The sequence below is a fragment of the Rhea pennata genome, chromosome 4 (assembly GCF_028389875.1).
Source record: "Rhea pennata isolate bPtePen1 chromosome 4, bPtePen1.pri, whole genome shotgun sequence".
NCBI classification, from domain to species: Eukaryota; Metazoa; Chordata; class Aves; order Rheiformes; family Rheidae; genus Rhea; species Rhea pennata.
In genome coordinates this window covers 49,425,551-49,443,533 of record NC_084666.1, presented here as the reverse complement: position 1 = coordinate 49,443,533, position 17,983 = coordinate 49,425,551, and the positions used below count along the sequence as shown (strand labels likewise).

At 34.4% G+C, this 17,983-nt stretch overlaps 1 protein-coding gene across 1 annotated transcript in view; it reads right to left on the bottom strand.

Annotated features, from left to right (window-relative positions):
* TTC29 (tetratricopeptide repeat domain 29) overlaps positions 1–17,983 on the bottom strand; it is a 127,984-nt gene that overhangs the window by 85,621 nt on the left and 24,380 nt on the right. Inside the window, exon 4 of the mRNA XM_062574759.1 lies at positions 10,925–11,110. Within this exon, the coding sequence (XP_062430743.1) occupies positions 10,925–11,110 (186 nt within the window). The remainder of the gene's footprint in view (positions 1–10,924; positions 11,111–17,983) is intronic.

The following is a 17,983-nucleotide window of genomic DNA, read 5'->3' as shown; positions in this document are numbered from 1 at the left end:
CCTCTTGCTTTCTTTGCAGTTAATACCAGCCACTGTGTCCTCAAAAATCTGGATTCATTCCTGGCCTTTTCAGGTTGCTCCTGGCTCTCCAGAAAATCTTCCCAGATTTTCTCTGAGACAAACAGCTACTGCCTAGCCAAACAGCAATTGCCGCTACTTAGAGAAACTCCGCAATGAAAAACTGGTGTCAATGACATGATTCTCTCAATACTGTATCCCCAGTGAGCCTGCATATACTTGACATAGAGTGAGAAAAGATTGACAGCATATGGATATACATGAAAGACAATAATAAATCAAAGACTGATTTCATGCCAAATGTGACCCTTGAACAACTCTTAAAGTTAGAAACATAACTAAAGTTAGAAAAGTTAGATAGTGGTTACTGTCTTTAAGGAATTGCTTCAGCTCTCCATATAAAATACATTTCCACTTATGTGTACTACAGTCACATATATAATGGCCAATGAAACTACACTATATGAGTGATTTTTCCCATTTGCATTACACTTAATTGTGGAAATAATGCTAATATTTAAGGTATTTTTGTAGAAGGTTAGGTGGAATCCAGAATCTTTGAAAATTTTAACACAAGAAAATTGCACAAACTAGTTTAGCAATATTTCACCTAAGTGCAAACTGGAATAAAAAATATATCTTTTTAAGATCTGCATCCAACTCCAGGAAAAAAAAAAAAAAGCTACGAAACAGGTCACCTATGGAAATTCCATTAACTCTCCTGATCCATATCCATACCGAAAGGAATTCAGATGGAAGATTTTGATTTACAATTAGAACTACTTTATCTCTTGGAAGTTAACATATTGTATGAAAACAACATTTGTCGGATGCTTTATATCTGACTTGTTTGACTACATATAAAAAAACCACTATTTGATACACACCAAATTCAATCTAGAGGAGGCCATTACAAACTCAGCATTGAACACCAGCTAAATAACAACATACTCATTTTAGAGAAGAAAATTCTTGCTTTCCGATAACATGTAAGCCTTCCTTCCTTTCATATTTGTAAAGCATCAATAAGGTGTTCCCTATGTACAGAGACTACCTAAAATGCCAAATACATTTAGTAAGCTTACAATCTAAGGCTCCAGCCTCTGAATAAGAACAGGTCTGCACTCAGCTCACTCTGAAGATTTTACAAATGTTTCAGTGTTTATAGGCAGATATACAAATGCAGAGAAGGGATGGAGATGAAAATGCAGTGATGAACAATGAAGCATGGCAAATACTTTGCGGTTCTGTTTTTAAGGTTTTTTTTTAGCTTGATCTAACTACACGAAAACAAGTTACATTGCTATTTAATTTCAAAGGATGTATGATCATTATCTTTCAAATAAGGAAAGTGTCACGGAAACAGATTAGTTTCAATGCAAATTTCATTTTTTGCTAATTCAGATCAAATTCTTGTCTCACATTAAAACTGTGTTTTTGTGGTGATTATATTTTATTCAGATTCTACCTCCACTCCCACTCCCTTACTTTCCACAGTCTTCAAGAATAAACATTGTATCAGATGCAATGCACTGGAGCTGCTCTATTATGCAGATAATCTACTTCAAAAGGATGGTTTGAGCAGGAGATTGGACTAATGACCTCCTGAGGTCCCTTCTAATCTGAATTATTTTATGATTCTCTGAAAAGTAAGATATATTTTTATTAATAGTTTCATGGTGTTTGCTTTACATATGACTTCTAAACACTGCTGATAATGGCTCAGATAAATATAATCCCACTGACACTAGCTTTACTCCCATCAAATCTCAGACTCACTGAGAAGGCATCTGCAGAAACAGCATTTCCTCTATCAATTACTAAGAGGAAAAACACTGCCTCCAGTAAAGTTTATCTAATATGGTGACAACTGCAAGTTCAGCTGCAGTAGTCCAAGACCTTACAAAGCTTTGAAGCAAAAAATCTGTTAGTGAGTGGGCAGCTTGGAATGAAGCTTCATCTCAGTCCTACTCATTAAGCAGTAAATAATTAAAACACCCTGGAAAAGACAGGTAAAATACAAGCAGCAATGTCAGTAATAGACATGAAAGAGAAGAGAGGGAAAAAGAATTTAAAAAAGCAAAGAAATAATTCATTTGAAGTTTTAATAAAGTTTCATTTGCAGTCCTGTTTAAAGATATATCAGACTTCAGGGATGTAACCTAATTACATTTTTATTCTAAGTTCTATTCAGAGACCTTGGACTTTGAATCTTTAACACAGATCAAACATGGTATAATTTACTCATGGCTATCAATACTTTAAAAAGATCTCTTCATTAAATACTATAGTCTTAAGAACATACATATAAAGCAAATAGAGCAACATTTGATACAAAAGAATGACAAAATACAATTCTTATAGAAATTTATACATAAACAAATCATTTGAACATTAAACAAAATGTTTTTTCTATAATATTTTTGATGTATTACCTCTCAAAGTTCAATGTAAACAACAGCAATGCTTTTTCAGCAATTTTAGGAACTATTTGAAAATGAACTTCACAACCACTAAAGACAAAAGAACAGAAACTAAATAAAGATGTCTTTGATACAGGTCATAAAACTTTCAAGAAAAATTCAAATTACAAAGATTAGAATCAATACCATTGTACTGCTGTGACTATTTTGAAAAGCTTTTCATTACAAAGCAAGGATATAGACTTTTCCCTAGATGTTATATTAAAACTGACAGATTCTCCATTTGAATCTTCCTTAGGTTAAGGAAGTGGTAGCAATGGTGGAAGCACTAAGAAGGCTTTTGACAAACCTGCTTACTTTTTCCTAATGCAAAGGATATTATTACTTTCTTGTGTTTAATACACACAAGGAGTACAAACTGCAGAATTCTCATTGAGTTTTCTTGTTCAGAACATCTACAGTGTCTACCAACACGTTTTTAAAAAAACAAGAACAAAAATGTATTATATGAACAATACTTATTGATAAGTTCAAGAGGCCCTTTTTGTGTTCCTGGTGCATACGCAGAAGCTTCTCTCAGACTTTGTTAAAGAGTATACTAATTTGAACTGAAAACACACCTTATTTCTGTAACATCATTCCAACACAGTAATGGCCAATTCAATACCAGTAACACCACTGCAATAATGGGATGTCATTTATCTGTGAATGATATTCTGCATGTGGATGAGCTCAAATATTTAATAAACTTTTTAAATCTGTCCTCCTCAAGAATCTGTCTACCTGGATGTATCATTGTTTCTACCTAGCCACTGACTGACAGAGAAAAGCATCACATCTGAAGACCTTATCTCCTACAAAATGGCTTTTTAAATCTTTCAAATTGTGCTCTCCGATCAAACTTCTCCTAGCTAACGCATGTATTCAATTCTTAAGCAACTAGAAAAACAATACAAGTGCTTTACGAAATAGTACAAACACAGAAAAACAAGAGTTAGCTTCAGTTTATACAATGAAAATCAGTGACAGAAAGTGTTTTACATAGTCAAACCAGATATGCAGTACTCCATTTCCCATTAAGGAAACGCTTCTTTCTGTCTCTAAAGTTCACTAGTGTGGAGACTTTCTAAGCACATGCCTCTATGTGTACTTAAAGATACAATTTAGCAATAGGGCTAGGTAGCCAAAGCTTTATATTTGGAGACAGATGGATCAGCTTTCAGGTTTGAATTTTTTCTGAAAAAGTGCAGAATAGTTTGGAATAAATAATCACAACCAGGAACAAATCTTAAAGCTGAGTAATCTGGGATATGCAACCTGGGAAGGGCAGAGGGGAATACCATGCTTAAACAATGGTATTCTGTTACTACCGGATCCTGGCTATATTACAAAGAAAGATTAAAAGACTCAGATGAAACATACCACATGTTTTCTCCAATTCATGAACACTATAAAAGAAACAAGTCTGACCCCAACTAGATTTGGAGTGAGCTTCAACCAACCTTGAGCAATTCATAAGAACTCCACAGTATGAAAATTCCCATTATAAAAATGAAGAAAGGATAAGAAAGAAAAGGATGAATTATTTTTTTTTCACCAGTCACAAACTTACCTGGATATTCTGAAACAAAAGAAGTTGTTTACAAAAAGAAGCTCTAACACAGAATCAAGGGCAGATGAAACCAAAAAGACCTTGATAGCTACTATCTGCTATTCTGAGCTGCTGTTTTGGATTTTATTTCTGAAAATAAAGCTCTGAGGACAGGGATATATTTTACATTTTCTTCCTTCCCTGTCAAACCTGCACTAGCGAATATAACAGTATGGAGACCTCTAGATACTTGCTACACACCTTATGGTGGAAACACAACAACATTAAATATGCAGGTTGAATGGTTTATAAAATACAGCAATATTGTTATCAATACCAGTTCTGTACTCCAGCTGTAGTAAGGAAGAAATTCATCACTACTTACAAGTGTTGTCCCACTGGTTTATTGTATTTACCAGCTGTTTCTAATTTTGCAATCAGACTGTAAAGCAACACTTTTTATTTCTACACTATACAACACAGTGAGGATTTGCTGTTTAAGTAGGCCTGGCAGACAGATAACAGCAGAAAGCTCTGTAAATGTAGAAGCTTCATGTGGAACATTCATGGTATGAGTGAATTTTATTCTGGATAGACTTAGGAATCTCCTAGCAATTTTAAACCTTTGTAGTACTTCACGTTGCAATATTAAAATTCTTTTTATAATTTTAAAAATCTAAATATCAATTATTTCTATTGGAAGGCAAACCAATTGGAGAAATCCTGTTTATATTTATGTTGTATAAATAATTGAGAGAAACTCCGCATACATTCGTGAGTATCTGTGCAGAGGAAATATGCACATTTAAACAGGATTGTATGCGGAGTTTCTCTCAATTATTTATACAACATAAATATAATTAGAATTTTTAGTTGAAAAATGCTAGCTGTAAACAATTCAAAATGTAAAAACAACAATTTCTTAGCAATGGATTAAATGGGACCCGTTTAACAATTTAACAATTAGTTTAGATTTTTGTGTTCCAAAGCAAGAAGATTATGCAACTGACTTTAAACTGTTGTTTCTCAAATAGATCAAAAGTAATTAACACTTGAACTTCAAGAGCTTGAATTAAATGCCCACGAAAGTCAACAGGAATATTTCACTTTACTTCTATAAAGCTTTGATTAAAATCTTTAAATTAATTTGAACTGTATGGTAAAATGATATGTAGAATTCCTACTCCTTGGTCTTAATCTGGATTGCCAAAGTCTGTATGTACTCTGTGAATTTTTTTTCACAACAAATTGTTTTAACTTAGAGGTCCCCTGTATACAGTAGGTCTTCCAACCAGAAGAGTTTGCATCAACTTCTAATATACAAAACAAATCATATTTTATGCACGATGACAGATAAAAAACCCTTTATCTTTCTCATAAATTAAGTCCAATTTATTAGCTTTTCTTTGGGGATGCGGGGGAGTGCAGAGGAAGTTCAGAAATATTCAGCTCTGTCATTACATTGTTCCTTCTGAAAAGCAATAAGTTTTCAAAATTCCTTATAATGAAAGCAGAATTGGCTTAAAACTAAACACCTAAAAAAGTCTCCATTAATTTAGAAAATATGGCAGATTTTTTGAAATATCTAAACTAACTTTAGAAGTGATTAAGGAGACTTTGGTCAGGAATTCTCTAAACTTTGCAATCTAAAAACAGATAAGGAAAGCCTAATGGGTTTATGGGTTTGCTGGATGCTATAGTAATCAACATGAGATATCTAACATTGTTATCTGCATGGCATACAGCATTCTTCTCTTTCTAGTTCTTTCTGCCTTTAGTCTTCTTAGTCTGTAAGCATTTCAGAAAAGTATTGCTTTTACTTTTGTTGATCTTTATGTGTTAGCAGCATATAAATCTTATAGACCTATAAGACTTATTCCAAGTCATCGTCACATTGAGATTAATGGCATAATTTTCATGCACCTCAGTGCTCTCATACCAGGGCACATGCAGTTTCTGGCACAGTACTGGTTTACATTTGGCATATGTTGGGAGGTTTCATTCATTGGACTCCACTGTTACCCATGCTACCTCTAAACTAGTTATTTAAATGCATCCACGAATGTTTCCAAGCAATGCAACCAACTGGTACGGAAAATGCATCTAGCTAGTAAATGCTCTTATCCTTCAAAACAGTGTGGCTGCATGCAAACTGCCTATTAGGATTAGTCCCTGTAACACTCTAACTGCCAAATTGTGCCACAAACAATGGTAGGGGAGAGGAGGGAAATATAACCTGGAATAAGCTAAAAGCATGTAAGGGACTGCTCTTAACACTCCTGCGGCACTGATCCGTGCTGCAGTGCCCACGGACACCTCCAGGCACTGTGTAATTTACTAACACAGGAAAGGGACCACAGCCTGTGGATGCTCGTCTTGGCTGCTAACCTCTGTAAGGTATCCTTGCATCATTTAGGGGAGAGCGTGGATATTTATATAAGAATATAGAGATGAGGCCTTTCATGGCTTCCTCCAGAAGCCCTCCTCCATGGCCTTAAAGGAAGTCATGCATCTGTACTGAAAAAATAACAACAGGTAAGTTAACTGGCTGCCTTCAAGCTTCTCTCATAAAAACAGTGTTGCTTCACATTAAGATTGAAATATTAGCATTTGAAATATTGGTTTCTGTGATTCCTAATGGTTTGGGAACCGCTACCATGCACATACATATATAGGGGTATATGTGTGTCTATGCATGTGTGTGTGTGCATGCACACATATCCCGTCCTCTGCCGTTTATTACTTGCGGTGGCATTTAGAATAAGTACACTTTCGGATGTCTCTTTGTTCTTTATGTTTTTGAATAATATAGACCTATATTCTATCTAATTTTATTATAACATACTGGTAGGAAATAGCTCTTACAAGTACAAATTCCTCATTTCCCCTGCGCTGCTTTTGTCACTCATGTAAATTATCTGAAACTTTGGGATGCATATATTTAAGATCTACAACATTTCATGTAGATGTTAACCATTTAATACACAACAGAAAGCACTCAAATACTATAATGATGAGCCCTGGCAGCATAAGAACCTATATAAACTAACACTAGCCATCAACTTTATAAATGCACTTAGATTGTGTTTCTTCTGTAAGATTCAACAGTGTAAATCTGAAGTTCCTAATTAACTTCAGCAGAATTTACACTAATACAGTAGAACTATCACAGCTGGTCCTCAGACCATAATAAATATTTTCATAATATATGCATTTATAATAATGATTCTGATTAGCATTTTAATACTTCTAAAAATCCATCCAAAGCGCAGGAATAAAAATATTGTGTGAAAAGAGTTTGCCTTAACTGAGATTCTGCCACAAAGTCTGTGCTGACTTGGATGATATATAATATTGGACTTAATGTGAGAAAAGATACAAAAATATGACATTGCTTTTTCAGTGTGACAATAAAGTGACATCATGTTTAATAATTACATAAGGAAATAACTAGTAACTAAATGAATAAAACCGTTCAAGATCAGCTCCCAGATGGAAGCCAAACTATGCAGTCAGTACAGCTCATTGACTTGTGTCATAATCTAACACTCTACGGTAATCCTCATTCTCATGTATTTAATTTTCTCATTTGGGTAACTCATAAGCAGAGATTTTATTTTATACAGAGAGTTTCTTAAAGAAGAAGTAAAAATCTCATTCTGCAAAGAACTGCCACTGAAATAATGTTTGTTCCAAGCACAGTGTTCCATTTGTGTCTGTAGCAGGCTACTCTATTATTATTGTTTTCTTATGTACTGACAGCCACTAATCATCCCCATCCAAATACCATGACCGAAGTCTACACTGCCAACACTTCAAATATTTAGCTTTAAAAATTAGTAAATATTAGATCTACTTCCAGCTACTAGGACAGGGACCAGGCTGAAAGTAAAAAAACTTTAAATTTGATTACACAAAATTTACCTATCGAATTTTCAATTTGCTTGTAAGACAAACAACAATCTTTACAAAAATATGTGTTTAACTTTACATTCCTAGGCAATCACTCCTAAGCATATATTAGGAGTGTTATGTTAGCTTCCATTAAAAAGTAACAAAAAAAAATCAAACTGTTGAATGAAAGATATGAAAAGAGCTGGTATATTTACATCCCAAAGGATGCATGTATGAACTTTCATAACACTAATATCTATTCTTGTCTTGGTCTTTGCACTATTACTTCATACTCCCATTAAAATAAATATTTTGACTGCAGTATTAATCAACAGAATTAATATAGATACGACAATTTAAATCAGATCAAAGGATCATGTAAATGTCAGGCATCATTCACATATGTACACATACAAACACATTCTTATATATATTTATATAGGAGCATATATACATGTATATGTATATTTTCATACACACATACACTTTATATATATATACACATACATATATATATACACACACACAATCCTGTACATATGGATATATCATGCGTATGGAAGCAGGCATCTGACTCACTCAGTTCACAATCAGATTACACCATTACGAAGTAACTGAACAAAAAATGTGACTATTTAATTTACAAGCCATATCTATCTTAAAAAGTATGTTTATAATTTTACTTATAATACCATTAATCCACATGTAATTTTATACCATCCCAAATCAACCTCATTACTTTTACTTTTTTTCTATCACAGCTTGTGATTTAAGTTTTTACTCTCTGAAAATAAAAAGTAAATGAAATACATCCACTGTCTTTTTCTCAGTGGTCCCTTAAAGCAAATTCTAGACTTACATTATCAGTTTGTTCATTTTTTTCACCCCTTTCTATGTAAAGAAAATATTTGCAAAAGATAAACCCTACAGATTTAATGGAGCTTTACCCTGGACAGTGATCATTCACCTTGTTTTCTCTCTTTACTAATGTTAACAAGACATTTCTCTTTTGGAAATTTCAAATATTTTATAGTAAGAAAATAAAAGTTTCCCATCTCCTCTGAGCATCTCAAAGTGTACTTTAGCACTTTATTTAAGTGTTTTTGTAATGGTACTGAAGGTTTAAGGGTATTTAAGTACTCAAGAACTTTTGCTTAACATATCATAAAAAGAAGGAAATGTTAAAAAGGTTTTGGGTAGTGGGTAGATAAGAGTGGTGAGTCACACTCAGTATGAGCCTTTGAAGCCATAAACAGAAATATTTTAATGCACCTTCCTGTAACAACTTTATTTTTCAGTATCTGAAGGACCAGGTGACAAGGCTGAACTATCCAGCAACTTAAACCATTTTATTCTGTTCTCAAGGATCACACAGACAACGTAATTAAGCATTTTTTACTCAAAAATGAAAATCATTTGGTCATGATTTTTAAGCAAGTGCCATCTCAGCTACTGGGAAACCAGATTTAGTTTATCTTCAATTCCTGGAATAATACTGGAATAAATAATCAAACAAACAGACTACTCCTAAGCATCTGGAGGAAACATGAAAATGTGTTACAACCAACATTAACACATCACAAGCTTATCTCATTATCTCATTAAATCAAACTTTTATTTAGATTATCTATTATTTTTTATTTAGATTTATCTATTGTATAGAAAGAGATCCAGAAAAAAAAAAAAAAAGCAAGAAAAGAAACAAAGAAAAGAAAAAGAACAGAAATAAAATGTCGTAAAATGTTCTTGTAGAACATTAGGGAAGCACAGTCCACCTGTAACTATTGTTAGGTGACTCCAAATTGGCACTTGCAGGAAGCCCTACATACACACTGGTTATCAACAGCTCACTGTCAGATAAGAAAAATACACTCAGTGAGGTTCCAAAGGTGCCTTCTCCTAGGAACTGTATATTATATAGTATTTTAACTAAGGATTTGGATTATGGAATAGAAAGATTGCTTATCAGGGGTTCAAATGATACCAAGCTGGAAAGAAAGGAAAGCATGTTGAGGGACAACTTCATAATTCAAAACAATAATCAGAATTACACTACTTCCACAAAATGTTTCAATTTCTATGAATCTTTTTTCTTCTAAGAAAAGCTATTCTATCTGAGAAACGAACCAGTGCAGACTAGCTGAGCTCAAAGTTGGAATGTTTTCAATCCATAAAGCAAAATTAAAAAAAATATATATTTGAAGAAATGATAAGGAATTCAATACATATAGGAATTAAAATCGGGAGATAGGTCTTACCCAGTACTTGAAGCTCACTCATTGGTTTTCTTCCCACAAAATGATAGAATTTTATACAAACATTGGAAAATCTTTACATGAATACATGAATGAAGAAACTGAGTTTGAGGTAACGCATAAACCGAAGCAAACACCACTATGGTACTCAGGTACCAACAAACAGGCTGTGCTTCTCAGGTGAGAGAAATAGAAAGTAGTTTAAAAAAGAACGCAAAAATATAGGCTATTTTAGCCAAGTGTAAAATTTCTATTGTTCAGGCAGGAATAAACTGTTTAACTGTTCATGCCTCTTTTAAATCAACACAGTTGGCCTAACTACAAATGCCATCCTGATCAAACATCTGCAGCCTGAGGCAGCATTGCCAGTCTCTTGTTGAATAACAGGTAAATAGCTAACGGAAATAAGATTCAGCCCAAAGAAACTCTGTGCTAAAGAATGTTTCCTGTGTACTTGTTTTGTACTTTGTACTATGTTTTGTCTTCCATGTGATTGAGTAATTTCAAGCTATAGATGAAATGCCAACAGGGGAAAAATGTCTATGAAAACTTACAGGCTTCTCTGTCTACTTCTCTATTTGCTGCTCTAAAAATTAAAATTATGACAACTTCAAAACTTCTTTTAAGATATTGCTCTAAATTAATTTTACATTGAAATACTATGCCCTGTTATAAAACACAAAGTACCAAGTATGACTGTCTGAATGCTGATATAAGGTAGCATTTTAATCTCAATAACTTACCTTGTTCCTCATAGATAAGGCCCATATTTGCATGTGCTTGTGCCTCTTTTTTCCCACCATCAATTTTTATTAGTTGAGCAGTGTTAAAGCATTGTTCGTAAAAGTAATCCCTTAACCATTTGTCCCCAGGGTCATTGAAGCAGTAGGCCAAATTAAGCTGGTTATTGTACATTTCCTCATAATGCCCTTTAAAACAAAAAACATAGTCAAAATATTAGATTATCATCAGCTTTCACAAATTTTATATGGCAATAACAATATAATGAAAAATCAAGGGCTATCCACAAGCAAAATACCACCAATTCTACTAAATATTCAATCAAAGAAATAAGAGAAGGGGAAAATATAATATTTGACATTAAAGCATGATCAAAAACTTCCTCTAGCAAAACCACATGTAAATTACTATCATTTCTGTATAAAAAAAATATTTCAATAAAACATGGAAAACTTAGGTAAGAAACTGACTTATCAAAAGACAGAAGCTAGTGCGAGCAAAACGAACCTACAGTCATGTGCATTCGTTTGTTTTGGAGAAGGGTGCACCTGAGCCACTGAGACCTGGAAAGGCATAGACAACTTTCAGAACAGGTAGCAACTATGATGATGGGCACTACCAAAAAAAACACTCTGTTATTTTACTACCATTTTAAACATTTAAAGTAAGACTAATGAGAAAGGCTTGGAGTTTTCATGTACAGTCTTATTTTTATTACCTTATCACAGTTAAAAAATAAGGACAAATAATTTTACATCTTGAACATGTAGAGTCCATCAAGGTACTGCTCTCAGGACAGATGTGGAAAGCAGAGGAGACTCAAAGTCCCAAATCTCCTTTATGAGGTGAGGAACATACTTAGTTCCCACTCTTTACCATTTCACTGGTTAGCTTAATGAATAGCCATGATTTACTGTGCACAGAAATTAGCAGTCCCACAGAGAATCTTTTCACAGACTATCTCTAAAATTAAAACAAATGCTGCAGGTCCCAAATATAAGCAGCATTACAAAATGCATTATTCACAATTCAAAATTACAGAATGAGAGCTTCTATGGAATTAGAGATACTTCTCTCAGAAAAGTACATTTAAAAAAAATCTCAGGAGATTATTCCAAAGCTCTACTGATTTGGAGTAAAGACCTGAAACTTAAGGGTACTTGACAATTCTTATCAAACTGCTTCTCCCTAAGGGGAGTTTGAAGTATCTGTTGCCTATAAGATGGTGAAAAATCTAAGAGATAATGAAGTATAATATATTTCGATATGATTCACAACTGAATTTATTGCTGGCAGAACTAAATGAATTTGCTTCCCAAAACTCTGCTTATGTCAGATTTGAATGTGAACAGTTAGTAAAATTCCACTGAAATTTTGGTTGTTCATTTACTGTATTTGTGGCTGCTAAGTGAATTTAATCCAAAGATCATGTTTTTAAAAGAATTTTAATGTAGTTGGTAAGAAAGTCAAGATCCACAAATCCTGCAGCAGGTAAAAGAATGTTTGGTTAAGCTAGAAGTGTGAATACAACTGCTTAACTTTTGGGAGTTCTGCAATTTGTAAGCTTTGCTCAACAAAGAAAGAAGAAGGGGAAAAGAAAGAGAAAACCACTTACCTCTAGGTGTAGAGTGTCCCACAGAAATCACCAGGGATAAAAAAACAAAAAACCCAAAACCAAACCCTGATTTCTATAGAGGCAAGATTTAATTCAAAGTTCTAAGTATTTTGAAACTATGATGCTATGTCCAAAATTTTTATCAAAGGATGGAGATAAACTCCTTTTATCTCCAATCTTTATCAGAAGAATTGTTGGGGAAAAGCCAACTTTCAAAGGGGAATAATTTCTTGATTGAAAATTCTACCTCCTATGTGAGTCACCTGTGTTGTCTGGAAAAACCACATTACTACTCAAAAGAGTACTTTGTTTGGAACTCTTCATAGCTCTTTATTTTAGTATAAACCAAATTGAAGAATGTTTCCTCAGCCTCATTTCTTGCATATTTTATCTCAAAATTAAAAATTATGCATGTTCTACTAGGAAGCAATCTGAATTTCTCATGCTGTCCGTTGTCATTACTAAGTTCTGTAACTTCAGAATGTCTTGATAAAACACGTCAGCACATTGCACAACACAGTAAGAACTTTATTCTGACTTCTGAAGGAAACCCATTACCTCTTCATCATTTCTGCAGTCTTCTACACATTTATCTAGTATTCTTACTTCTCCTTCATTTTTAATCTGATCTTGACCATTTTGGATGAGGTCATCTGATTTTTCTCTGCTTGTGGTCTTCTGAAACCAAGCTGAAATATCTTTTTTCTCATTCTTGAACACTCACTGGTTTTGTCTTTTGATTTACAAACTCATCCCTCTCCTTGTTGAACAGTATTTCTTTGTTGTTTATCTAATTTTTCTTTTCTATTTACTATTTTGCTTTCCTGTTTACTTTCTCTACAGTTTTTCCCCTATGAAATGGCATTTCATCTTTTCTACTTTTTTAATGATTCCTTAATCAACTTCCATTAAAATATGTAAAATTGTCATTTGGAACTAGATTTCTAGTATTTTAAATAATGTATCACTCATTCCAAGAAATGAGAGTGCCAAACAATCTCTTTATAATCATCAAAATAGAAATACCCCAGAAATTACTTCTAGATGACCATCTCATCGTTTGCATCTAAGGTTTGGTATCAAAACATCAGCCGAAGTTTAGAAAAAGTCTGGTTTTAAGGGAAATAATTAACAATATATAAGCTTCACATATTCTTTAAGCATAACATTCTCCATGGCTATCAATACCATGTCTTTTGTTCCCCTTGAGGCTGAAAATGTACCTCTTCTTCAGAATACCCAATAGTGTGTACCATATAAAACTTATTTATACATTAGAAATTATTTGGTACAATACCTTTACAAAAATTTCTGCAGATAATACTGGAAGGGAAGTAGCAGAACTGATTAGGGGGTGTGTTTGGGTGTGCATGCATGCGTGTGTGAGTGTATCTACATGTTTATAAGACATACAATTAAGATTCACCCAATCTAACTTAGATCGTGTTACCTAGGATTGCTTACTCAGTGAAGAAAAGCTGATAATCATTGGCTGTGTTTTATCTCATCCCAAGTTAAACAGCCGTTGTGCGATAGGACAGCACAACACTGCTCTAAAGCTTATTTCAAAAGTGGGAGGCAGAGGTTCCCAAGAAAATTCCAACTACATAATCAAATAATCCCATGAACACAAAGAGAAATACAAAAACTAATTACAGTGATTACTAATACATTGTAAAATAACAATGCACATTATATCCTGATTACATCAAAGTGAAAATGAACTTGGACACCAGAGAATATATGCAAATGGTTACCATGAGACAATAAGAGGAAAGAGAAGTGGACTGTTGTTGGGAAAAGAACACAAGATACAGATGTTACCTTTAAAAATTCTTTGCTACAAAATATCAAGGCACTAATATTACATAAAATTATGCAAATGACTTCAGGTAGTGCCCTACAAATCTCCAGAGATGAAACTGACCTGAGGCTGACTATCGTTGCTGCCACAGCTTTGATTGAATGAACTTTAATGTGACCCTCCGATGACTATCCTGCCACTGAATAACAATGAGAAGTGCACAAAGATAACCATTTCTCTGTAATTGTCTCGGACAGTGGCTGCCCAGATATGCTGGTGTCACAACAAAACAAACCCCAAAAGATAGACTTTTAAAAGCCGGATTATCTTGTAGATTCAAAGTCTCTTTGATTTACGAACCTAGAAACTCATTGAGATTATTTTGACATTGGTAAAGTCAGACCATCAGATTTAGTCAAAGTGAACTTCTATCTCACCAGGAGAAGAAAAATACTAGAATAGGTAAATACTCTTGTCTATAAAATCTCCCCATCATTAAAGCTTTGACCTCTCTGATTTTTGTGTAGTAAATTCTCTATATCTGATTCCGAATACATGTAATGTAAAGAAAGCATTTCTACTTATCAGCTGTTACAAAAAAATCCCACATTTATATCTACCACTTCTCAGAGAGGGAATCACAGCATTGACATGTGATACTGAATGAAGGAAGAGAAGTCTGAGTCACACAAGCAATTACAAAATAGTTCCTGCGAGACAAATTCCTGTTTTCAAACAAGAAACAATTAAGAAAGCATATGGCTAAAGGTTCTTCAAAATCTTTCAAAAATTTTTGAATATCTCAAAAATTACATTAGCTTCATAGAAGACTGGCAACTTAATTCAGGTGTTCTAGAATATTAAAGATCCAGGGCTGAGAGAACACGCTGCAAACATGAATGGGAGGATGGATACTAAAAGTGGTGGCTAAATTGACCTTGTTGGAGCAGATAGTGAGGCTTGATGGTTTCTGGGTTTGGACATAATTGAAGATCTGAAATAGGACTGAGAAGAGGCCTCACAGGTAATTATCCAATGGAACATTTTTTCAACACCGAAATACCAAATTGAAAGCAAAAGTATTTCACCAAGATTTTCTCCATTTCAACTACACTTTGTTCAAACAGAAAGCAAATTAAAAGATTATACTCTGTTGCAGTATTTTTTATTTTTTATTTTTTTAATTTATATTACAGAATTTTAAATCCAGAAAATAGATTTTTTCATTTTGTTTGACCTGAACTTTTCAAAACATTTTATTTTGATTGTTTTTTGGAATTGGAATGACAAACTCACTTAGATAATATATACAAATCCAGATGAAGAAAGGTTGTTACAGAAATAGGATGCTCACACCGTCAAATTTCATATCACTTCCTGACAACAAAAGGAAGACTAGGATGTAGGCACAGCCACTGCTTCCCAGGTGTCATGAGGGAGGCAGGAACAACACAGAGCACATATATGCTCCCACAAATATTTCTAGGTTCATACAGGGAATAGGTTCAGTGTAAGTATAATCTGTACAAAAATGCTGAGGAAATGGTCATGAGATAAATTTGTCAAGCAAGGATAGTGTTATCTAATGATAATGATATAAGGCAACTCAAATGGTAATTTGAGATATTCAAGGGGAGCACCAAGCTGTTTGAATAAAAACATACTACTTAAATTTTCTAGGAAGTGCTGCTTCTGTTGAAGTCAAGAGTAGTTCTACAATTGGCTATGTTTTGAGACGACTTGGCTTCTTTCAGTGCAGTATCACTTCACCTTTTGTAAGCTAATTACGAAAATAATAAATCCTTCTATTGGGCTCCAGTGACTGCTATGTTTTTTCCTGTGAAACAATATTAAGTAGAGGAGGACGTACCTGCTTAGAAAATAAAACAATCTTCCTTTCCCCATTCCCCCCAAAACAAACAAGACTACCCTTCCTGCAAGTATTAATACAGGTTTTGGTATGTTTACCTTTTTTTCTTTTTTGGCACACAAATTTTTTCCGTTTTCTTATTTGTTTTCCAGAATAGCATGGGTAACAAGGTTATTGCAATGTCTAGCTCAGCCTAAGGCTTAATTCTGGAATCTTACAGGAAAGCTTATCACTGCAAAATGCCAAACTCTGTTTTCAACCTTAAGTACACAGGATCTGCGTAGAAAGACAAACTAAGATTTTCCACTGTGAACACATCAAATTTTCAGGCTTTCTTCATACCTCTTCTGAAAAGCCATCTTTTACGACAACAACAAATGATAACTCATATTGTCAACAGTTTCCTCTAGAAGAGCCAAGTTAGCATTTTCTTCAAAGTCGTTGTGCTTGGCCTTCTCTAGAACAACAGTTAGCAGCCTGGAGCACATGGATAGATTTTCAATTTAGCACACCACAGAGGCGACATGGGATCAGGAACTAGGAACAGATGCAAGTTGAGAAAGGCAACAGCTTCCAGGTCTTAACTCCTACTGCTGTCTCCAGTGACCAGCAAGTAAGCCCCTCTGAAGGTGTGCATACTGAATATTAAGTCCAGGCACTGACCTGGATATAGTGAACAGTAACCCGTCACTGTTGTGCCCACTGCCAGATACACATTGCAGCCACTGAAATGTGATTTTTTCCAGTCTGCTTTTTGCTCTAGCAAAGTCGAGCCAGTGGCTGAGAGACCTCTTTCTTTAACTGTCTTTGAGCTGTGACCTGCTTTGCACTCTCTTCAACTAGTTCAAAAGAGGTAAAACCAGCCCACCCTCGCAAGCACTGATCATGAGCTCTTCATAGCTTTGAGATCTGTGCTAGTCATCATATGTAAGGCTTCTACAGTCACAGTCAGGGTTGAAATCCATATTTAATATGTAATTCAGATATAACATGAAGAGTAATACTTTCCAAACCCTTCTGAAATCATACTGCACAGCTGATCTCTACTTTGAAACCACCAAATTTGGTACATGATCACTGAGAGGCTGCTGACCTCAGCAGAAAATACAAGATTGATGCTTCCCAGTGTAATTTGTATACTATCAAGCATTCTTCTCATAGGTTCAGTGCTAACTAACTAAAAGTAGCTATGCAATACCTTGTGGAGATGATTCAAAGGAGTATCTTAGCCTACAAGTATTTCAGCAATACATTTTAAATAGTATGACAGACTGTGTGCTTGACTACAACTGAGTCACATTCATAGGGTAAAATCTATGCAAATACCAGCTTAAAATTTTTGATTTCACTTCTAAAGACTTTTGTGCAAGGAATAGAAAGAATTAGCACTAAAATCAGCTCTTCAGCCACATACAGATTAAACTGTACGCTGTACAAAATTTCCCAAATATAAACTAAGTAAAAGACTTAGCTGAATCTCCTTTGTTTCTACTTCCTCCTTGTGACCCACTCAAACACACTGAGATACTGAGCCAGACTATTCTGGGCCTCCCTCAGACACACAAAATGGACGTGAGGAATTCTACTCAGCTGTTGCACCTATGTCATCACCTATTCACAGGGTGTTAGTGACCAAAAGACACTCAGTTAGCAACACGCAGCGTCAGAGGACAGCACCATGGTTTCAAAATCCATCCTGCTCATCCACAGAACAGCCCCAAGCAGGGGCTAGGGAGCTCCAGCTCTTCGAGAAGATAGCAAGGACAACATAC